The sequence below is a fragment of the Triplophysa rosa genome, linkage group LG9, assembly GCF_024868665.1.
Source record: "Triplophysa rosa linkage group LG9, Trosa_1v2, whole genome shotgun sequence".
NCBI classification, from domain to species: domain Eukaryota; kingdom Metazoa; phylum Chordata; class Actinopteri; order Cypriniformes; family Nemacheilidae; genus Triplophysa; species Triplophysa rosa.
The window spans coordinates 15,238,466-15,257,854 of record NC_079898.1 but is presented as its reverse complement, the minus strand read 5'-3'; the positions used below and the strand labels follow the sequence as shown (position 1 = coordinate 15,257,854).

Below are 19,389 nucleotides of genomic sequence, written 5' to 3'. Positions count from 1 at the left end.
GATAGCTTGTGCTGTGAATCGAGACTGAATCTCGCTGTGTGCCCCGCCCTCTTCTCGCAGAATCAACCAATAGAATTGTAGAACGGGCTGCTGTTCGACATGTTATTTAAAGAGCCTGACATCTCTCGTCTGGTTTAATTTTCAAAGCTCAAGGAAAGTGTAAGCGTAGCATAAAATCTGAGCTCAAAATTCAGTCAATAGACAGATCAAAATCTACATAAGATGTGCAGACACAAAATTACAGTCTTATTTGAAATATAGCAACATATTTTTTGCAGGAAATACCCAATGGGTCGCTGCAAATCTTGAAGAATTAGCGGTAAATTCTTGAGAAGGTAAAATGACATGAAACCGTCTTGGTTCTCCAAGTGGCGGAACAGAGAAAAGGCAGCATGCTCTGGCAAGATGCCCAACGACAGCTTGTCTCAATCTTTTTTGCTACAAGTTCAATCTCTACGTCATAACAGGAAATGGAGTGTTCAAAAAAGCCTGCAACTGCGGAAAATAGGCATTAACTAAAAAAGAAGGTCTGGCCTTGCAGAGAGAGAGAGAGAGAGAGAGAGAGAGAGAGAGATGTTTTCTAGCAGTGTTTTCTTGGTTTTTCTGTGAATTCACCAGCAAGGAAATATTGAGTGTTGACTCTAGTGTTTGACTAAATGGGACAAAACACACCGCCTGCACTTTTGTGTTTGTGACTCAGCTGATGGTGAATGGTCTGATGGAATAAGTGCAAACAGTCATTCATCTTAGAGTCTGACATCTGATTTTAGGTTTTTAGGGTAGGCTCGTCCTGACAGACTGGTCATCATCTAAAACAACTTGACAGTATGCAGTGGATGTGGATAGTATAATGTTTAAATTCTCTTTGACAGGAGGGACTTAAAAAAAGCACCATAATAGCTAAAGCGTTTATCATCGATGTATGTGAGTTTACAATCACACCCGTTGTTGTTAAAGGGTTGATATGACACGGCTGAAACGAATATTATCGTTTGTTTTAGATGTAATGTAATGTGTATACACGATTTAAGGTTAAAAAACGCTGTATTTTCCACATACCGTGCATGTTTGTATCTCCTCTTTGCCGATTGTACTGACAGGTACGCCCATCTTTCTTGCGTGTACATTTTGGTGGTCCTAGTCAAATCATACCACGAACTGATGTAGATTTGTGGGGGTGTGGTTACACGAGGCGTTTCGGGCAGGTCTGGGTGAGCATTCACTTTTAGATAGAATGCATCTTTTGTTCCGACACTTTAATTTTTTGCAATTTTACGTGTCTAATACATGTATGGGCAACTTATAACACACCAAAGACACAGAAAAACACGTATTCGTGCCATATGACCCTTTTAAAGGGATACTTCACCCTAAAATTCGAGTTGTTCCAAATCTGAATAAATGTCTTTGTTCTGATGAACACAAAGAAAGATATTTGGAAGAATGCTTATCCTCCTAATTTTTGCTGTTAATGTGCGCGCCGCCATCTTTGAGCTGTTTGTGTTTAGCCTTCCGGTGAGCCACTATATACGTAGCTAATGGCAGTCGTATTGCGAGTGTGCTGTTTTGACTGACTAGTTAAGATTTATTATGGTACCCAAAGGTACAAGCTTAATGTGTGCAGTTAGAGGTTGCCACAATAGCCCGTACAAACGCAAAAATGTCTACAAAACTTTTGTTTTTACCTTATTCCACGCACCAGAGCTGAATCTGGATATTGCGCACCCTATGATCTGCATTCATTATTTTAGCCTACTGAATGCCCTTTCTCCTGGAAAATTCACCTTCTTGACTACAATAACTAATAAACATCGTTCAAAGGCAGGCATTTATGGTGAGAGAAACACTAAATGTATAAAAAATATAATTATTATATATCATAGACTAAACATATTTAGCACAACTAAATAAACTGTATGCAAATAGTGGTTTAATAATATTAGCAGCAGTTAAAATGTAGCTGTTAGTATTTTTATATGTATTTAGCAGTTTAAAACTTAACAGGCTAAAGCAAACCTTCCTGCCAGTGGATCGCAGCCGCATGACTAAGTTAACAGTTACAGGATATTACACTTTCATTAATTTGGCAGATGCTTTTATCCAAATCACAACTAACATTTTGTCAAAACACTAAACAGAACTGATAGCCTAGTTTACCAGGTCATGTTACAATGAGGATTAAAGCTGAAGTAAACAAGGGGAGAGAATGAACAACATGAAATCATTTTTATTTAAAAGATATAAAAACATAGTTACTGGTTAATATGTTTTAAGTTGTTTTTAGAAGGTTGTGATGGGTGCTGCAGCTCGGTGGAGACCTGGGCCCGGTTGCATAAAGCACCTTAAGTTTTTCCCTTAACTATGACACTTAAGGGGTGATTTTCCTTTACCAAAGACAATAGGAGAATAACTTAAGTAAAACTTAAGGTATACTTAAGGACACACTTAAGGGTAAATTACACTTAAGGTGCTTTATGCAACCGGGCCCTGCGATACAAGAGCAACCAGTCGTTTCCATTCTTCCGTTATTAGTTGAAGGACCCAGGAATGTTTGCTCCACTTTGACTGGGATTCATATCTGCTTTTAAAAACACAAAATCGTGGTCTATGTCATGTACAAATTTTGACCGACTTTCCCACTCTGCATGTAATTTACTGGTAACTTAACGTTACGTCTCTGTGCTTTTAGTTGCGCATCGAAGACCCGTCAACTCCGAGAGAAAATATGAAATAATTGAATATATCTTCTTATGATATATCATGCCACTTCATTCTCCCACTGTGTAATACATCGCGGGTGTGTAAAATATTCACCAGAGCTGTTTTTATGGTGTTTTGAGCGTGCTCCCGCGACACCACTTCCATTGTTTTCCATCGGCCGTCTAATAAAACGGAAGTCTCAAGAAAAAAACTTCCGCGTTCAAAAATAAGGTGGATAACCAGACAGATTTCGCCCCTCATTGACTACCATAGTAGGAAAAAATATAATGGTAGTCAAAAGTGCCTCAGAACTGTTTGCTGTCCTACATTCTTCAAAATGTTTTCTTTTGTGTTCAACAGAACAAAAAAAATGATAAGGTAATTTTTCCTACTATGGGAGTCAATGGGGGGCAAGATCTGTTTGGTTATAAGCATTCTTCCAAATATCTTTCTCTGTGTTCATCAGAACAGAGAAATGTATACATATTTGGAACAACTCGAGGGTGAGTAAATGATGACTGAATTTTCATTTTTGGGTGAAATATCCCTTGAGTAGAAGTTCTTGAGCAGAAAGGATTTTACAAGACAAAATACTGACATCTAGTGGTTAGAGAATATTATTGCAACCACGTAGTTACAACACAAAACAGTCAAACAATTAAAAAGGGAATTTCTCGGTGTACCGGATTCTTCAAATCCAAATGTGTGATAAGAAACCGATACAGCAATATTTTAGATACTCATCTCGCCATAGTTTTATCTTAAATTATTTTACAGTACAATATAATGCTTGCCTTTATAATAATTGAAGATACATTTTTAAATAGGATGTATTTTAAACATGCCTTAGTTGTTGATATATGTATATTTTGTTAATGAAGCTACATTTGTACTGCAAACACAGCTAGGTAAATCTGGTATAAGCAGGTTCTAAATAGACAGCTAGAGCTCATCTTTCTAACAGCTGAGTTCAAGTATGTGGTTTGATCTTACACAGGGGTGTCGTCATAGGCCCAGTGATGAGGATGTACCACAAGAGATCTTATGAGCAGTGGGCCGCAGGGGAAGATGACCATTCATAAAAATTTGTCTTGGGCCTTGTGAATTTTCTTAGGACACCTACGTTTTCACTCATTATTTACACTGGTCCTACAGTATACCTTTTTTCTGTGCAATACTTTTAAATCTTTTTTATTATTCTTTCAGTTTGCAATAACATGCATGGTAATACTGGAACCACCATAGGGCCTAAAATATTTATTCAAAGCACCTTCACAGTGGGGTTCGGTGTATCATAGTAGTGACTAGAGAGCACACTCAGCTTCCTGTGCTCCTTGTTTGGCAGCTGTGAACTGTTATTTTTGGAACAAAATACTCAAGGCTCAGGGGAAAGAAAATACAGACAGCTGAGAAAGTTTCACATCATGTTTTAGCATTGGGAGAAACACGGATGACAGTCTGATTTGTAAATTGATTTGATACAGATATTGTCTGAAAACACAGAAAAAGAAGAAATGTACTGTGTTTTAAAAAGAGGCTGCAAAACGTTTAAATTCCAAAATTAACGTTAATAAAACAAATGCAATTGTACACATTGCAAACAACAATACACTGTCACTACAATAACGACCAATAATAAAATTAATTATACAGTATTAATAAAATACTACAATTATATATTGCACAGATTTATGGATGCAGATATTGGCAACCCTTTCCCTTGTTGCATCATTTCATCCTGAGGGGATAGTGCGCATGCCCCTTGTCTTCCCTCTCGGGGTGGAGAGAGCACATGTCTCTTTGCCGGCTGGTTTTTACAAGCGCTCGTCAGTCCTCCTCTTCACACAGCCAAGTGCGCGCACGCTGTTGATGCGAGACCGGTACCAGTTATAAGCGGCTGGTGAGACGCGTAAGTAAAACCATGGAGAAAAAGAAGAGCGGAATCAACGGACACGCGGGACTTAAAGACCCGTTACCAGCGATCCCAATGCAATCTGAAAAGAAAAGCTTTAAAGACCGATTCGTGGTCTTTTTAAAAAGAAATCTTTTAGTCATAATGACGGTGTCCGGGGTACTGGTGGGCGTCGGACTCGGAATGATGGTCCGGAACATGAACCTAACACGAGCGCAAATGACATATTTCGCCTTTCCTGGAGAAATGTTGCTGAGGATGCTCAAGATGATCATCCTTCCTTTAGTGGTTTGCAGTTTAATTTCGGGCGCTGCGAGTCTAGACACTCGTTCGCTGGGAAAACTGGGAGGAATCGCCGTCGCTTACTTTTTGGTGACCACGCTGATCGCCTCATCCATCGGGGTCGCGCTCGCTTTCATCATCAAACCCGGCGTTGGAGCGGGAGCGCTCAACTCCAACAACCTGGGGCTTGAAGGCTTGAGCTCCAACAAAGAGACAACGGATTCGTTTTTAGACCTTGCAAGGTATCATTTAATTATGACAATAATATTAGGACGCCCACTGTGTGTGAATAACGAGCTAAAACGTGGGAGATACGTCCAGTTTCCCAGCATAGATGCTACTGTATGTGTGCAAGTATTACGCAAGCGAATACTGATGAATAACCGGCGATATTAAAGTGGTCAATTATAAATATACAGTTTTGCAGATCACGTGACACCAAATACATTATTGATATTTAAGTATTGCATACTTTTGCTGTTTGATGAATGTTTGTTTGAAGCAATTAAAGGGAAAGTACATCTTCATTTACTCACCCTCATGTCATTTCAAACCTGTATGACTTTCTTTCTTCAGCAGAACACAAAAGAAGATATTTTGAAGAATGTTGGTAACTGGCAACCATTCACTTGCATTGGTTTTGTGTCCATACAATAGTGAATGGGTGCCTTTGCTGTTTGGTTACCAACTTTCTTCAAAATATCTTCTTTTGTGTTTTGCGGAAGAAAGAAAGTCATACAAATTTAAAATGACAAGAGGGTGAGTAATTGATGACATAATTTTCATTTTAGGGTGAACTATCACTTTAACCTTACATCTTCATATTGACTCAAAATGTTTAGTCAGCAGAACTATTCATGACTAGCCCAGAGATGTTATAGATAGATGTTTTTTTTAAGTATACATTTTTCTACGCAATTATGTAATACAGTCTTAAAGCATGACTATGCACAAGGGTTTTCCTAAAAATGCTCTCCTTTGTGCCTCAGATTTCACACTCAGAGTTACTGGATTAATCCTCTTTTTAAAGCAGGTCATGTGAGACTGAACTCAAGTCATGCATGATAACTGTTAGAGTACAGTATATCTGCTTTGATCAGTACACTGACTTGTTTGTGTATTGCTCTTAGTGTTTAAATTGCTGCTGGAACAATGTAAATTAACTTTTTGGTTAAATAATATACGATTAAAACATAATTTAGATCAGAATCTGTCTATTTATTCTGTAGCCTAAGTAAAGAAATAGCCTACCTATTTGTGAAATAGATAAAGTAATTGATCTGTAAGCATACAGTAAATGCAAAACACATTCCTGCTGCACATTTGCCAATTCTGTCCAGATTTCTCCCAAGTGGTGGGAATTTACCAAAGGAACCTCTGTGTTAACCATCTGTGATGATAAGAGCTAATTTCATCACATGTCTGTATCACTTTTTTATCTTGCTTGTTTGTTTTTCCTTTTAGAAACCTGTTTCCATCTAATCTGGTGGCCGCCGCTTTCCGCTCAGTAAGTTTTTTTTTGCCTCTGTCTGTCTCTGTAGTTCAAACTCCACACATATAACACACATACACAGCAGAAGTCATTCCAAGAATGAATATCCGTGTTCTTTTCTCAGATGACCACCTCCACATTAACAGCCCCTTTATCTCTAATTGAGACAGTCTCAAAATCGAGTAGTCATTTTTGTCCCGGCTCAATAAATACCTAGCATCCTCTCTCACAACTGAGCAACCATGCTGTTACCATAGCAAGATGATTCCATTCCTTGATGCCTGGCAACCTGGCTTGCTTCACTGGGCCGTACCACACGGGCAACTGCTCAATAGTGAGCACGCTCTATTTTAAAGGAAGGTCAGGGGGTTCGCTGGTTGGGTGGGAGATAACATCTCTCATGCCCATACTGGAGTGTGTGCGCAACCTATCTGACACAAACTAAACAGGACAGTCAGGAATCATTAAGAAAATGAGAAAAAAGAAAATGAGGTTTTTCCTAAAGGCTCGAGTGGCTTTAGAAAGAGATTCAAGGGCATTACGTGCAGATGTTTCTTTATCCTGTGCGAGAGTGTTTCTTTATCCTGTGGGAGAGTGTTTCTTTATCCAGTAGGACTGTTATTGACACTTACTGGGATACAGTCCAATAAAGACTTTTAAAGGATTAATACAAAAATACCTGAGAATGATGTTAACAGCCAGTTAAAAAGTGGACTGGTTTGGAAAACGAATCGTTGCATATCTATTCAAGGTTGTTTAATTATTTCTCATTGAAATATACTCAAAGCTTCAATTTCTGGATCACTGGGTATTCCATCTCATATAATTGGAGTTTTTTAAGAAGATGGGGTGCTGAATAGATGGGTTGTGGGATTTCTCATTGTCTCTGAATATGCCAGTCTCAGTTTAAATGCTGCTTTTGTTAGTATTTTGGCACCAGACGTGCACAAAACAGACTCAATTTATTCAAATGAATAAGCAAATGCATCACGGTTTAATGTAGAGTTCAGGAAGCCTCATATTGTAGATGTGATAAGCACAACTTATAACTGATGTATCTCTATCACTTTTCTCACAGTATGCCACAGATTACAAGCTGGTTTTTGTCGGAAATGGAACGAACGGGACCCTCAACTACCAGAAGGTACATGATCTTTAACACATAGCACAAACCATCAGATGTATTGATGCGTCATTTCTTCCCAATGTGACATCATTGTCGTATTGGCATTAGTTCATTCTATTTCCCGTATCTTAATCATACGCTTTCTTAACGTGGATGCTTAAATTGAGTCAGGACCTCTTGGCAAAAAAACACTCAATAGTGGTTGTTTGGCAGTCTTGAATGAGCATGCTGTTTGTTTGCACGGGGCCAGGGTTGACACAGCCAGTTTAGCTGCTTCTACACCACTATGCACTCGAGCAGCTGGAGGTGGCAAGCCTTTCCCAGACTGCTTCTTTTCATGAGACACAGCAATTGGTTTTTAGAACGAGGATGTGCAGATATCCAGCGTTCACGTGATTTTCGTTTTCTAATTACCATTTTCTTTATACTTGCTGTATATCTACTATACAATCATCAGCCTTCCCACAAGTCTTTGGGTCTCCAACACATCCTGGCTTAGCTAAAATGTCTCATATCTGCTGGTGCATGAGCAAATATTTGGGGAAGCCCTCTGAAGGTCCATGATTGCATAAGTAGGGCTTTCAGAAAGACCAGTGCTGTGTGCCAAGGGAGGAGCCATGTCTGATGAAGGCTGGGACAACAGAGGGATTTAACGCTTGCATAGTCTCATCTGATCTGCATCTTTCTCTGACCTCAGCACGTTTAGTCTTTTGAAAATCACTTGTCCATTCACAATCAAATCAGGAAACACTATTTCCTTCTATTTGTGTCAAATACTTTGAAAATGTTATAACAAATGATTTTTCATTTGTGTACTGTAAGTCACTTTGTCGACTAACTATGATTTTGGTGAGTTGCAGGTTCCTTTTGGAACAGAATCAGAGGGAATGAATATTCTAGGCCTTGTTCTCTTCGCGATGGTTTTTGGAGTTGCTTTAAAAAAGCTTGGAACAGAAGGAGAAGAGCTCATTCGGTTTTTCAATGCCTTCAATGAAGCCACCATGGTACTGGTGTCCTGGATCATGTGGTAAGTGAAGATCTTTAATCCAATTGAAATCATATAAAATAAAGAGTAAATGAAGTTATTGAATTTAGTTTTTTTTACTGTGTTAGCACTGATTTTTTATGTTGTGATAGGTCTACGATACACATACACTGTTTGTTATATTCTTCTCTTTGTCCTTCAGGTATGTGCCTTTTGGCATTATGTTCCTAGTAGGCAGTAAGATTGTTGAGATGGAAGATGTGGTACTGTTGGTCACTAGCTTGGGAAAATACATTTTTGCCTCTATCTTGGGTCACGTCATCCACGGTGGTATTGTACTACCACTTATCTACTTTGGATTCACTCGTGCAAATCCCTTCAGTTTCCTGTCTGGACTCATCACACCTTTTACGACAGCCTTTGCTACCTGCTCCAGGTACTGGTTATATCTCTAAATGCTTTCCTGTATACTACATTTTTTCTCGAAGGAAAAAGTATTTATTTTTATGAATATTTGGGTTCGTTTGATTTCCAGAAGTTTTGCTAAATCTCAAACAGCGTTGTTTGAAACTCTGTCCTCTGCTCTTTTCTCTACCTGCGCAGCTCGGCAACTCTTCCCACTATGATGAAGTGTGTGGAGGAGAACAACGGCGTTGACAAAAGAATCAGCCGATTCATACTGCCGATCGGAGCCACAGTTAACATGGATGGAGCTGCCATTTTCCAGTGCGTTGCGGCTGTGTTTATCGCTCAGCTTAACAATTTGGAACTCAACGCAGGCCAGATCTTCACAATCCTGTGAGTGCATCTCAGCAGGAATATTTTTAGTCACTGTGAACATTCTGTACATGTGATGTGTACTTGGTATCTAAAGCTTGATCTTAATATACAAGCGATGCACACTCACTCTCTGGAGCTTGCTTCAGTGTGACACAGGTCATGCTGTTGGGGAGCGTGTAGAGAGCAATACAGAATTTTGTTTGTTTAAATGGATAGTTCACCCAAAATTAAAAATTCTGTCATCTTTTACTCAACTGTGAGTTGTTCTAAATCTGTATAAATTAATTTGTTCTGATGAACACAGAGAAAGATATTTGGACGAATGCTTATAACCAAACAGTTCTTGGACCCCCTGGACTGCCATAGTAGGAAAAATTACTTTATATTTTTTTGTTCTATTGAACACAAAAGAAGTTATTTTGAAAAATGTAGGAAAGCAAACCGTTCTGGGGCACTTTTGACTACCATTGTAATTTTTCCTGCTATGGTAGTCAATGGGGTCCAAGAACTGTTTGGTTACAAGCATTCGTCCAAATATCTTTCTCTGTGTTCAACCAAACAAAGACATTTATACAGATTTGGAACAACTAGAGAGTAATTCATGGCAGAATTTTCATTTTTGGGTGAATTATCCCTTTAAATGAAGAACATTTCTTTGTCAGACATTGCTTCCATTCGTCATCTCTATTTGACAAACCTGTTTTGCTGCAGGGAATTAGTCTATGTAATAAGTGCTCTCTAAAATAAAACGTTATACAAGATAATAAAATAAAAAGGTTAAATGCTTATTTGCTTCTTCACAGGGTGACAGCCACTGCTTCCAGTGTTGGAGCGGCCGGAATTCCAGCAGGAGGGATCATTACCATCGCTATCATTTTGGAAGCCATTGGTCTGCCAACTCATGACTTGTCACTCATGCTGGCTGTAGACTGGATTGTGTAAGAGAGCATCTTACATTTCACTAAAGCAGTTCATGATAAGGCTGGGGGTTAAATACGTAACACATCCTTCCACATACTGTAAATATAAAGAATACTGCTTTGCATCATAATTTTGAGTTAAGCTTTTGAATAATCTTTTAAAGCTTCTTAAATGGCGTGTTCAGTATTTATGATGAAGATCAAACATGTTGCTGTCACTTTACTAATTGTTGCATTAACATTCTGTGTGTGCTATTAGGGACCGCACCACCACTGTTGTGAATGTGGAAGGAGATGCTCTTGGTGCTGGCATCCTTCACCATATTAATGAGCAAGAGATGAGGAAGCAAAAGCAGCAGGAGGAGCAGGAACTTCAAGAAGTAAAGGTGGAGGTGGTGGCTAATGTCCAGGCAGAAGAGGAGACCTCTCCTCTCATCACACACCAGAACCGAGGAGACAACTCCTCACGGGAAACGCTCGATGACAAGGATGGTGTGGAGTCTGTGCTGTAAAGTGTTGACTGTGGTCTCTCTCTACTTTGATCTTTCTCTCTCACTCTTAAAAACCAGGGTGTGATGTCACCTCAGTGTAAAGTTTACTCCAGTCTGTGAGATGGAACAGTAATGGTCAGTTTGCTGTTGTTGTTGTATATACGTAGTTTGAAAAAGAACAGGTTCCCTTAAGATAATTGTACCAATTGTGCCAAAATGATTTGTTATCAGTTGTGTTTGGGAATGTGTCCTAGCTTACGTGCAAAGGGAATATTTTCAATCTTTAGGTTGTCAGTTGCAGAGATGGATAGTAATGAAAATCACTCACAGCCTGACCTCTTACTCTGTTTGTTTGTTATATCTTAACTGACTCTGTGAAACATTAACTATTTGAAAGATTTACCGGAAAGTATTAGCTGTAAATATTTGTGTTGCTAATAGCAAATCCTATGAAGCTATGAAATGATTTGGTAACTGTGTGATTTATTGAGAACTGTATCACAACTGTGCACGTGTGCTTGTGTTTTTGAGCAGATTCAGAACCTGTGGTTTATGGTTTTTATACATTCATGCTCTCTGATGTGAAACCAGAGGCATGATCAGAGAGTGATAGACAACTCAGGGTCACAGTTGATAATTGAACTTGATGATGAAAAATTCTAAGTGTCAAATATTTCCTGGTAGATCTTCATTCTCTTTACGTATTCATATTTGTCTAAAGAACAGCACTGTAGAGACAAATAAGTGGTTTCTAGTGACACCAAGTGGTCAGTGTGGTGATAAGCATTCTTTCAGTGCCCGTGAAGTTTTACCATTAATAAAAAAGTAAACATTTTTTAAATGTAATTTGTTCTGCGTCAGGCGTTACAAAATAAGCCATGAATTAAATTAATTAATTTATTGATTGTTAAGTTTTTATATCGCATTTTATATTTGTAATTTGTTGTTACCAAACGGTTAAAAAGTGAGGATTTACATGGACTCTAAAAGCTATTAATTAGCTATTCCAGTAATTTATGTGTTTTTGATATAGTATTTTACTCTGTAATTTTTTACTCTCTTAGGTCTATGAGTTTTTGTCTTGTTACCGGTGCGTCTGTGACTGTCTAGCATTAAATTAAAACGCTTTGTGTCTCTGATTTACATTTTGGGTAATCACTAATGACTGTTTTCAAGCGGAGCCGTTTTCCTGAAGGGGGCGCTAAGGGCGCAGCAAGCTAGTTATTTCACTGAAGGCATTTGCACACAAAACATACATATTATACATTTAAATTGATTAAAAGGGAACGAGATAAATAATTTTACGATAATCAGACGATTTGGTGATTGATCTTATATAAAGGCGCTGAAAAAAATAAGCGATAATGACGGCGCCATCTAGCTGCTGTCTGCAACAATGTACCAAAAAAATGACGCAGGGAAAGTTTAATGGAGGTTATATGCTGTCGGACAGTGATCTTTTTAAAATTACGTGTATTTTATTCAGAATTATTCTGCGCATATGCGTATTTTGATATTGAATCAGCACGAATGAACTTTTGCCTCGTGCAGTTTTAATGGCGTGAAATACGAATTCTTATTGGCTGGAGGGCAGCAGCCACAGACAAGAAGGGCGGAACTTGCGTTCTTACACGTAGTCGCGCTACCTAGTTACGTTGGTGAACGAATCGTTCTTTTTGAACGAATCGTTCTTTTTGAACGAATCTTTTAAGTGAAAAAATCGTTCTCGTTCACGAAAGGCAATTACTCATATTTCTCGTTCACTGAAATCTCTCCCTCGAGCACAGAGCGTCTTGCTTTAAAAGAGTGACTAAAGCACGAGCCAATGGTGTTCGAGTGTGAGTTTTGACAGAGCATATGATTGGTTGAGAGAGAGAGCGATATCTCGTTCGTACACGAACGAAAGGACCCGCTGATTCTCGTTCGTGAACGACATGAGCGAGCTGTTACTTCTCACTCGTGAACGGAAGGTGAGGTCTCTTGTTCAACAAGTACAGAAACGGACACAATGTAAAGATAAGCACTAACGTTACTTTAGATTGCACGCTTTTTTATTTAAAGGAGAGGTTGTTCGAGTGGTTTTACCTAGATGTGAAATAAGTCTCTGGTGTCCCCAGAGTGTGTATGTGAAGATTTAGCTCAAAATAACCAGCGGATTTTTCGGTATAATTTTGCGTTACTAGTTTTACTACGTCTTCAACGTTGTTCTATCATGTACTGTCACACTTACTTTACGTGTTGTGTCCCACTACATGTGAAAAGACGGATGCGAGCTTGAGTAGACTCCCGCATGTATGATCGACCATCCAGGAACTGGAGCCTGTTTGTTGTTAAAACGCGTTTTTACTTAAAAATGCATGTAATATTTATCGTGCCGATTATGGTCCTTTACGGCTGCGTGGAATTACACAGTAAGTGTTGATTAATACCGAATGTATTATTAATTTCTCACTTGTTATTACAGGTAGAACATATGAATTTCGGCATCATAATGTGGTCAACTGACAAATATTTACCCAATAAAAGAACCTCATAAGCAGTTGTAATCATGATTGCTACTGTAAAAGCTTTCCTGTGGCTCAGTTGTTAGAGCATGGCACTAGCTATGCCAAGGTCATGGGTTCGATCCCAGGGGATTGCACATAGTCAGAGACAAATGTATAATGCAATGTAAGTCGCTTTGGATAAAAGCGTCTGCCAAATGCGTGAATGTAAAATTCAGATGACTTTATTCAAAAAGTATTTATTTACAGTATGTCATTGAACTATACTCTGTAATTAAAGTGTAAATACTTTATACATACAATACAGAAATATATATATGTTTATTATAATCATGTCATTGTTGAAGTCGTTACAGATATCTTGCTTATCGCAGTTTTGTGAGCTGGTGTTGGGGTTTCCTTGGACGATACATACATGTAGTCATTCCAGCCTGTGTGGTGCTGAGGATTCGCCGGGAGTTCCCAGATGCCCAGGGCAGCTATGTTGGTTTCAGACCTGGGCTTGATTAAACCTGGACACTATTCTTGAGATGAGCTCCTCCTTGTCTGGCCGCTCATACCCCGCACACAGGTCTGGTGGTATTGGTATCTTCAATACCTCATCCATGTATGGTGTTGGATTCTCAAATACTTTGTGTATTATTAGGTCCTGCAGATCATCCAGGTACCCTGTGAAATATATTAGATAACATTTGTCAATATATATTATTATACTAATTTGTAAGAAATGTGCAATAGTGGAATCTTCCTTTTTTATATATATTTTATAAATAAAACATTTTACTTACTGAATGTTGGTGGTGTCTTGACTGGTTTGACTGTGCATTGTCCTCTTTTAGCCTTTGGAAAGCTTACTCGATATAGTGGTTCTTCTGTCGTTGATGTGACTTGTGGACGTCCAGCATTTTCATTGTAGTGAAATGCAGCGAGGTACAGTCTGCAAGTACAACGACACATATCAGCAAAGAGTCTATACATATATCTGAAATTATTTTACCAAAAATTTACCTCACCTGCATAACATTCCAAGAAATGGGAAGACCACATTTTTGGGGGCAAAACGTTGGATCACACTGTGGAATGACTCCCAGTTTGAAGTTTGGTGATGTGGACTAAGTTTCATGACATCCTTCAATATTCTCTTGTTATTCAGGACTTTTTGCAGCTTGTAGAAAGCTGGAGTTTCTAAAAAGGATATTTCTTTTATTACTTAGTAGTACAAATGAAATGGAGTTCTTATTTCTATTGACGTTTCCTTTTATGTCCTATTTGTGTTGTGAGATATCATAAACTTTTGCTAGGTATCTTACCGGCAACTAGCCATTTGTTACAGTCTCTGCTTTGCCTTTGATCATGGAGACAAGAGGGAAAATTTGTATCCTCGTGTGTGTGAATGTCCCTGACGTGGTTGAGAATCGAGGTCCACTTAGCCACTCTTTCCTGTGCAGTGCTTGAAGATGCAGCAGTCCAGTATATGTGGTTTTTTATGCTTCGCATCCATTTTCTTATTTTTTCACATTCTTTGGACTTCGCTATGTTGTCAAGTTTTTTTGTAATCCCTGTAAATACAGACAAGCATTAGAACACTACAATAAACAGAGTAATGATCAACCTTTTGACTAGTAAAACAACTATTAATACATTTTATTGTAACTGCTGTAGTTTCCTCAAAAAATGATACATTTTAGGATTTATTCACTTTACAAGTAGTGGCTAAATTTACTAGTTTTACATGATGTGTGAGGGAATATACCTTTTTCTAGGTGCCAGACGCCGTAGAACTGGGTGATGTTACATTCTCTGAGGTATTTCTGTATTTGTGGGTGGCGATCGGTGACAATGCACTCCAGTCTCACACCATAATCTTTCAACAGAGCAACGCTCCTCTGCAAACCTTCTTTTTCCATGTGGTAACTGCCTCCCACTTCATTACTCTGTTAAAGTTATGTAGTACAACAAAAACCTCTTAGACAAAAATGAACATAAACATTTTCTTGTATCAATACAATGTTAGTGTTTCACACACCTGAACCAGCTGTATGTCCACAACAATGTTGGTGTCAAGTTCCATCATTGTGTAACTCCCGAACTTTGCAGAGTGCCCTTGAAAAATAATTAAAGCATTATTACACAAAATGCATTTCTTTTACATAAACTAACAGTTTGGCTTTGTTCTGATTTGTTATCTGCTAAACACTCTTACATCCATGCCTCCATCATTTTCATAACTACGTACCAGGCGAGTCAGCCCTCATGTCACCTCCAACGATAACCTTTTCCTTTTCACTCAGATTATGTAGTATTTCGTTCTGCCAATGCTTCCACTTGTACACTACAGCTGGCTCAATGTACAGTCGGGCATGGCGACGAAAGGTGTCGTACTTGAACAGCTGCAGATTCATAGATGTGCATATCTGATGACAGAAAGAGCAGACAATATGTTACACATTATTCACGTAAACAAATAAATGTAAACATGGTAATGTGTTTGTGAAAGTATATGTAGATATTTATTTACTTTTTCAAATCTGAAGAAAGATTCACCACTAAGGTACACTGCAGCAGACAGTTGGAGGTTCCCTGCTGGAGTACTGCCTATAATTGGCTGGCTGCTCCATTTACGTGTATATTGGCAGTGGTTGCAGAATTGCTCCAGTCTTAGAAAAGTTCCGATCCTTTGTGAACGCACATCAGAGCTCCGCCGGCAAACCGGGCACATCTCAAACAGCTCCATAATGCACGTCTCTTACACAATGTATTTCTTGATCTTTTCAATTGGACAGGATTCTTGAACACTAATAAAAAACACCACAAGTAATGATTATATAAGCTGAAGTACAGGGTAAAGTAACAAAGGATAAATGTATAAAATATACACATCGTCTGCACAGTATTGCAACTTACGATATGTCTGTAGGCTCTGTTAAAGTTGTGTCTGTCTCTGCAGGATCAAATGTGACATCTGACTCTTTAGGTGTTACTATAGATGTTGTGTGTTCAAGGCTATCTTCATCCTCCTCCTCCAATTCCATGCGAGGTCTCTTTGATGGCTTCTTAATATGTGTAGAGGACATAAATGGTAATGAACATGAAGAGGCAATGTCCAACCATGGCTCTGTCTGGACACCTGTAATGTATAAAGTAGTTGTATTACATTACAGTAATTGTGTAACAAGCAAATCAGTTATAAGTGAACTGCATACATATCAACAAACCTTTACTTCTGTAAAAATTATGTAGCGTCCTTTTTGATAACTGTGTACCAACAGTCCGGTACAGAGTTTTTTTCGTCTGGCAATCGACATCCTTTAGGTTGCTGGTCTGTTTCGATGTGCTGGCCTTTGCAAATAAACATAAAACTATTAGTACAAGCCTATTCACTCATTAACTCAATAAGCAATAATCTTCCTGTACTGTGCAGTTGAAGTGCGGACTGTGAGCTTTGGGTGATAACAATAATGAGAAAACTCAGTGGGCTACTAAAAAGATCGTTCATGTTAAATTTTTACGATGAAACTAGATACGTTTACGATAAGTCCGACAGCATGTGAGGGCAGCGTCAATAAATACAGTTAGACGCTGTACTTCTATTGTTAGCAACATTACCAATATAGCGCGATAACAAGCCCATTAAGAGTGGCCATTTTGAAAGATTAATCACCAACAATATGAGGCGTGATACTTGCTTCTGCAGGATATGAGGACTGGGCACGAAGTGTTGGTATTGCTCCCGGTTTCAGTAGCAACCTCGTTGAAAGTCCAGCGTTGTACTGGCCCTCATTCGTGAAGCAGTCCGGCGTGAAATGATTGGCGCAAACGTGAAATACTTTACCGATTCTCGGCGGGACATTGCCTTCATAAATGAAATTTAACCATGCGGTTCTCTGTAACTCAGCTTGCGGGAGTCTATGGAGACAGTTATGCTGGTCGGGACATCCTAATACAGAACAACTGTAGTGCCTCCGTGGCGCAGACATTGGTTGCATCTCAATTCTTATTTGTGCATCCTCGTTTCCTTTCCTCGCATTTTAGCTCCACCCCTTCAGGATGCGAGGGAAGGGAACAAGGAAAAGAAGGGAGGACCGAGGAGGGGTCATTTTACGTGGCTAAAACGAATATTATTGTTTGCTTTAGATGTATTACAATGTGTATACACGATTTAAGGTAAAAAAAAAACGCTGTATTTTCCACATACCGTGCATGTTTGTATCTCCTCTTAGCCCCGCCTCTCTGAAACGCGAGGATATTTTACAAAGCTCATCGCTCTGAAAAGCGAGGTGTGCTATGATTGGCCAGTTCACTACTGCGTAGTGATTGGTGGAATACTGCAATTGTGTGACGGAAATGTAACGCCTCTTACCATATTCGGAACATCAGGTTTCAAAGCTAATGACAGGTGATAAAATGGCATACAGAGTTTGTGAGAACGCTCATTACAGCAGGAATGGTAACATGATAAATAAGCGCTTTGGCCCTTCTAGATCAACCAGTGATACGCCATGTCTGTCACGACTCAACAAAGACAATAAACCCCATTATAAACACGACATGTGTTGCCTCTAGTTGGGACGTTATTACTGATTATTAGGATATGTTGTCTTTTTCACGTTGCGCGCGTGTCTGCATTTGCAAATCACAAACACACGACAAACTCAACTCGCGTTAGTCCGTAACAAAGTCTTTTAAAAGAAAATATACTTACAGGCTGTGCATCTGAAGCGCCAGACTGTCCTCGCGGAGTTTTAACCGACGGAATTGCCCCACTTTTTAACAGAAGCTGCCGTGCATGGCCGGTCTTGATCGCTCCCAGATTAGTGAAGCAATCGTCGTTAAAATGCTCTGCACAAACTAGCACTTTTTCATTGTACTTCTCTGGAACAGTGTTGAAAATAAAATGTAACCATTCGTTTTTTGTTGACTCATCTTTTGGCAGAGAAAACAAAGAGGCTTTCTTTTGGCAACGGAACACACAGCGTCTCCACGACATGGCTGCTCCGGCGGCGGTACAATGAAATTTACAAGACCGCCCACATTACTTGCGCGTAGATTTGGGCGGTTTTAGTCAAATCACTCCACGAGCTGACGTCAAGTTGTGGGGGTGTGTGTGGTTACATGAGGCGTTTCAGGCAGGTCTGGGTGAGCATTCGCTTCTAGATAAAAACTTTTGTTCCGACACTTACATTTTTGCAATTTCACGTGTCTAATACATGCATGGACAACTTATAACACACAAAAGACAAAGAAAACACGTAATTCCGGCGAATGACTCCTTTAAAAGAAGTAAAAGAAGATGGCATATCCTCGTTCCCTTTAGCGTCACTTCAAAGCGTCGTCAATTAATGATGACTGTACACATTGCACATTGAAAATATAAAAAATAAAGTTAAATACATACTTTAGGCAGATTTCATAATCTCCACTACAATAAAATAAGTTAAAAACATGCTTAAACGTGGTCAGACATTTATATAAGGTTTATCAAATATATGTTATACATAAATATGAACTATATTAATGTATTAACTATATGAATATTAACTATACTGTCTGAAATAGGTCTACATTTATAAAAATAAAAGCGTAATTATCACATTTATGCATGTTTGAATATGATCTAAAGATGTGATGATGTGCACGGGGAGGAGAATAATACGCGCGTCAGGTTTAGGCGCTGTGTCCACCGAGGCGTTCACGCCTGCAGCCGACGTGTTTTTTCAATTGTTTCCTATGGAAACGCCGCGCTTTTAAAAAAAGCCATCAGCTGGCGCTTTTTTTCCGCGCCCTGCGCTGGTGCTATGCGTTTTTTTCACGCTCAGAGCCGTTCGACCGAGCGCCCTGAGTTGAAAAATGCTCAACTTTGGGCAGAACGCTGCGCCTGCAGCGGGCGTTTTCAGCCAAGCTTCTGCCGTTCTCAGCCGCGTAAATGCTCCTCGGTGGACACAGCCGATAAAACTATAGTGTTAGAAATAATGTTTCAAACTTGTGGGCAATAACGGAAGTGAGGGCGGAGTTATTGACGACAAGCATGGCGGAGGCCACTGTGAGTTTTTTTATTTTTTATTGAAACGGCATTAATTTTCAAACTCAAATGGGGAACACAAATATGCATATGAAAAAAAATATATACACACTTTTCCATAATTAAATTTTAAGCATGTACATACGTATCCATGTGTATATATAAAGCTACACACAAT

General features: G+C 39.0%; 2 protein-coding genes across 4 annotated transcripts; one reads left to right on the top strand and one right to left on the bottom strand.

Annotated features, from left to right (window-relative positions):
• The first annotated feature begins 4,378 nt into the window (after window positions 1–4,378).
• slc1a4 (solute carrier family 1 member 4) lies at window positions 4,379–11,821 on the top strand. The gene is made up of 8 exons (XM_057341632.1): window positions 4,379–5,136; window positions 6,359–6,401; window positions 7,465–7,530; window positions 8,373–8,539; window positions 8,700–8,933; window positions 9,101–9,295; window positions 10,081–10,215; window positions 10,457–11,821. The coding sequence occupies exons 1-8, from the start codon at window positions 4,622–4,624 to the stop codon at window positions 10,707–10,709; spliced, it is 1,608 nt and encodes a 535-aa protein (XP_057197615.1). The 5' UTR covers window positions 4,379–4,621; the 3' UTR covers window positions 10,710–11,821.
• Window positions 11,822–13,400: 1,579 nt separating this feature from the next.
• LOC130559113 (uncharacterized) lies at window positions 13,401–18,185 on the bottom strand. Of its 3 annotated transcripts, none has more exons than XM_057342014.1 (11): window positions 17,895–18,185; window positions 16,408–16,531; window positions 16,097–16,319; window positions 15,711–15,987; window positions 15,429–15,606; window positions 15,219–15,295; window positions 14,946–15,126; window positions 14,503–14,751; window positions 14,206–14,377; window positions 13,981–14,129; window positions 13,401–13,861 (listed from the first exon to the last, which is right to left on the bottom strand). In XM_057342014.1, the coding sequence occupies exons 4-11, from the start codon at window positions 15,924–15,926 to the stop codon at window positions 13,683–13,685; spliced, it is 1,401 nt and encodes a 466-aa protein (XP_057197997.1). In that variant the 5' UTR covers window positions 15,927–15,987; window positions 16,097–16,319; window positions 16,408–16,531; window positions 17,895–18,185; the 3' UTR covers window positions 13,401–13,682. The 3 variants fall into 3 exon arrangements, with proteins under 3 accessions (XP_057197997.1, XP_057197996.1, XP_057197998.1); XM_057342013.1 differs by lacking the exon at window positions 17,895–18,185 and adding an exon at window positions 16,854–17,840; XM_057342015.1 differs by lacking the exon at window positions 17,895–18,185 and adding an exon at window positions 16,858–17,840.
• Between the last annotated feature and the right edge of the window lie 1,204 nt (window positions 18,186–19,389).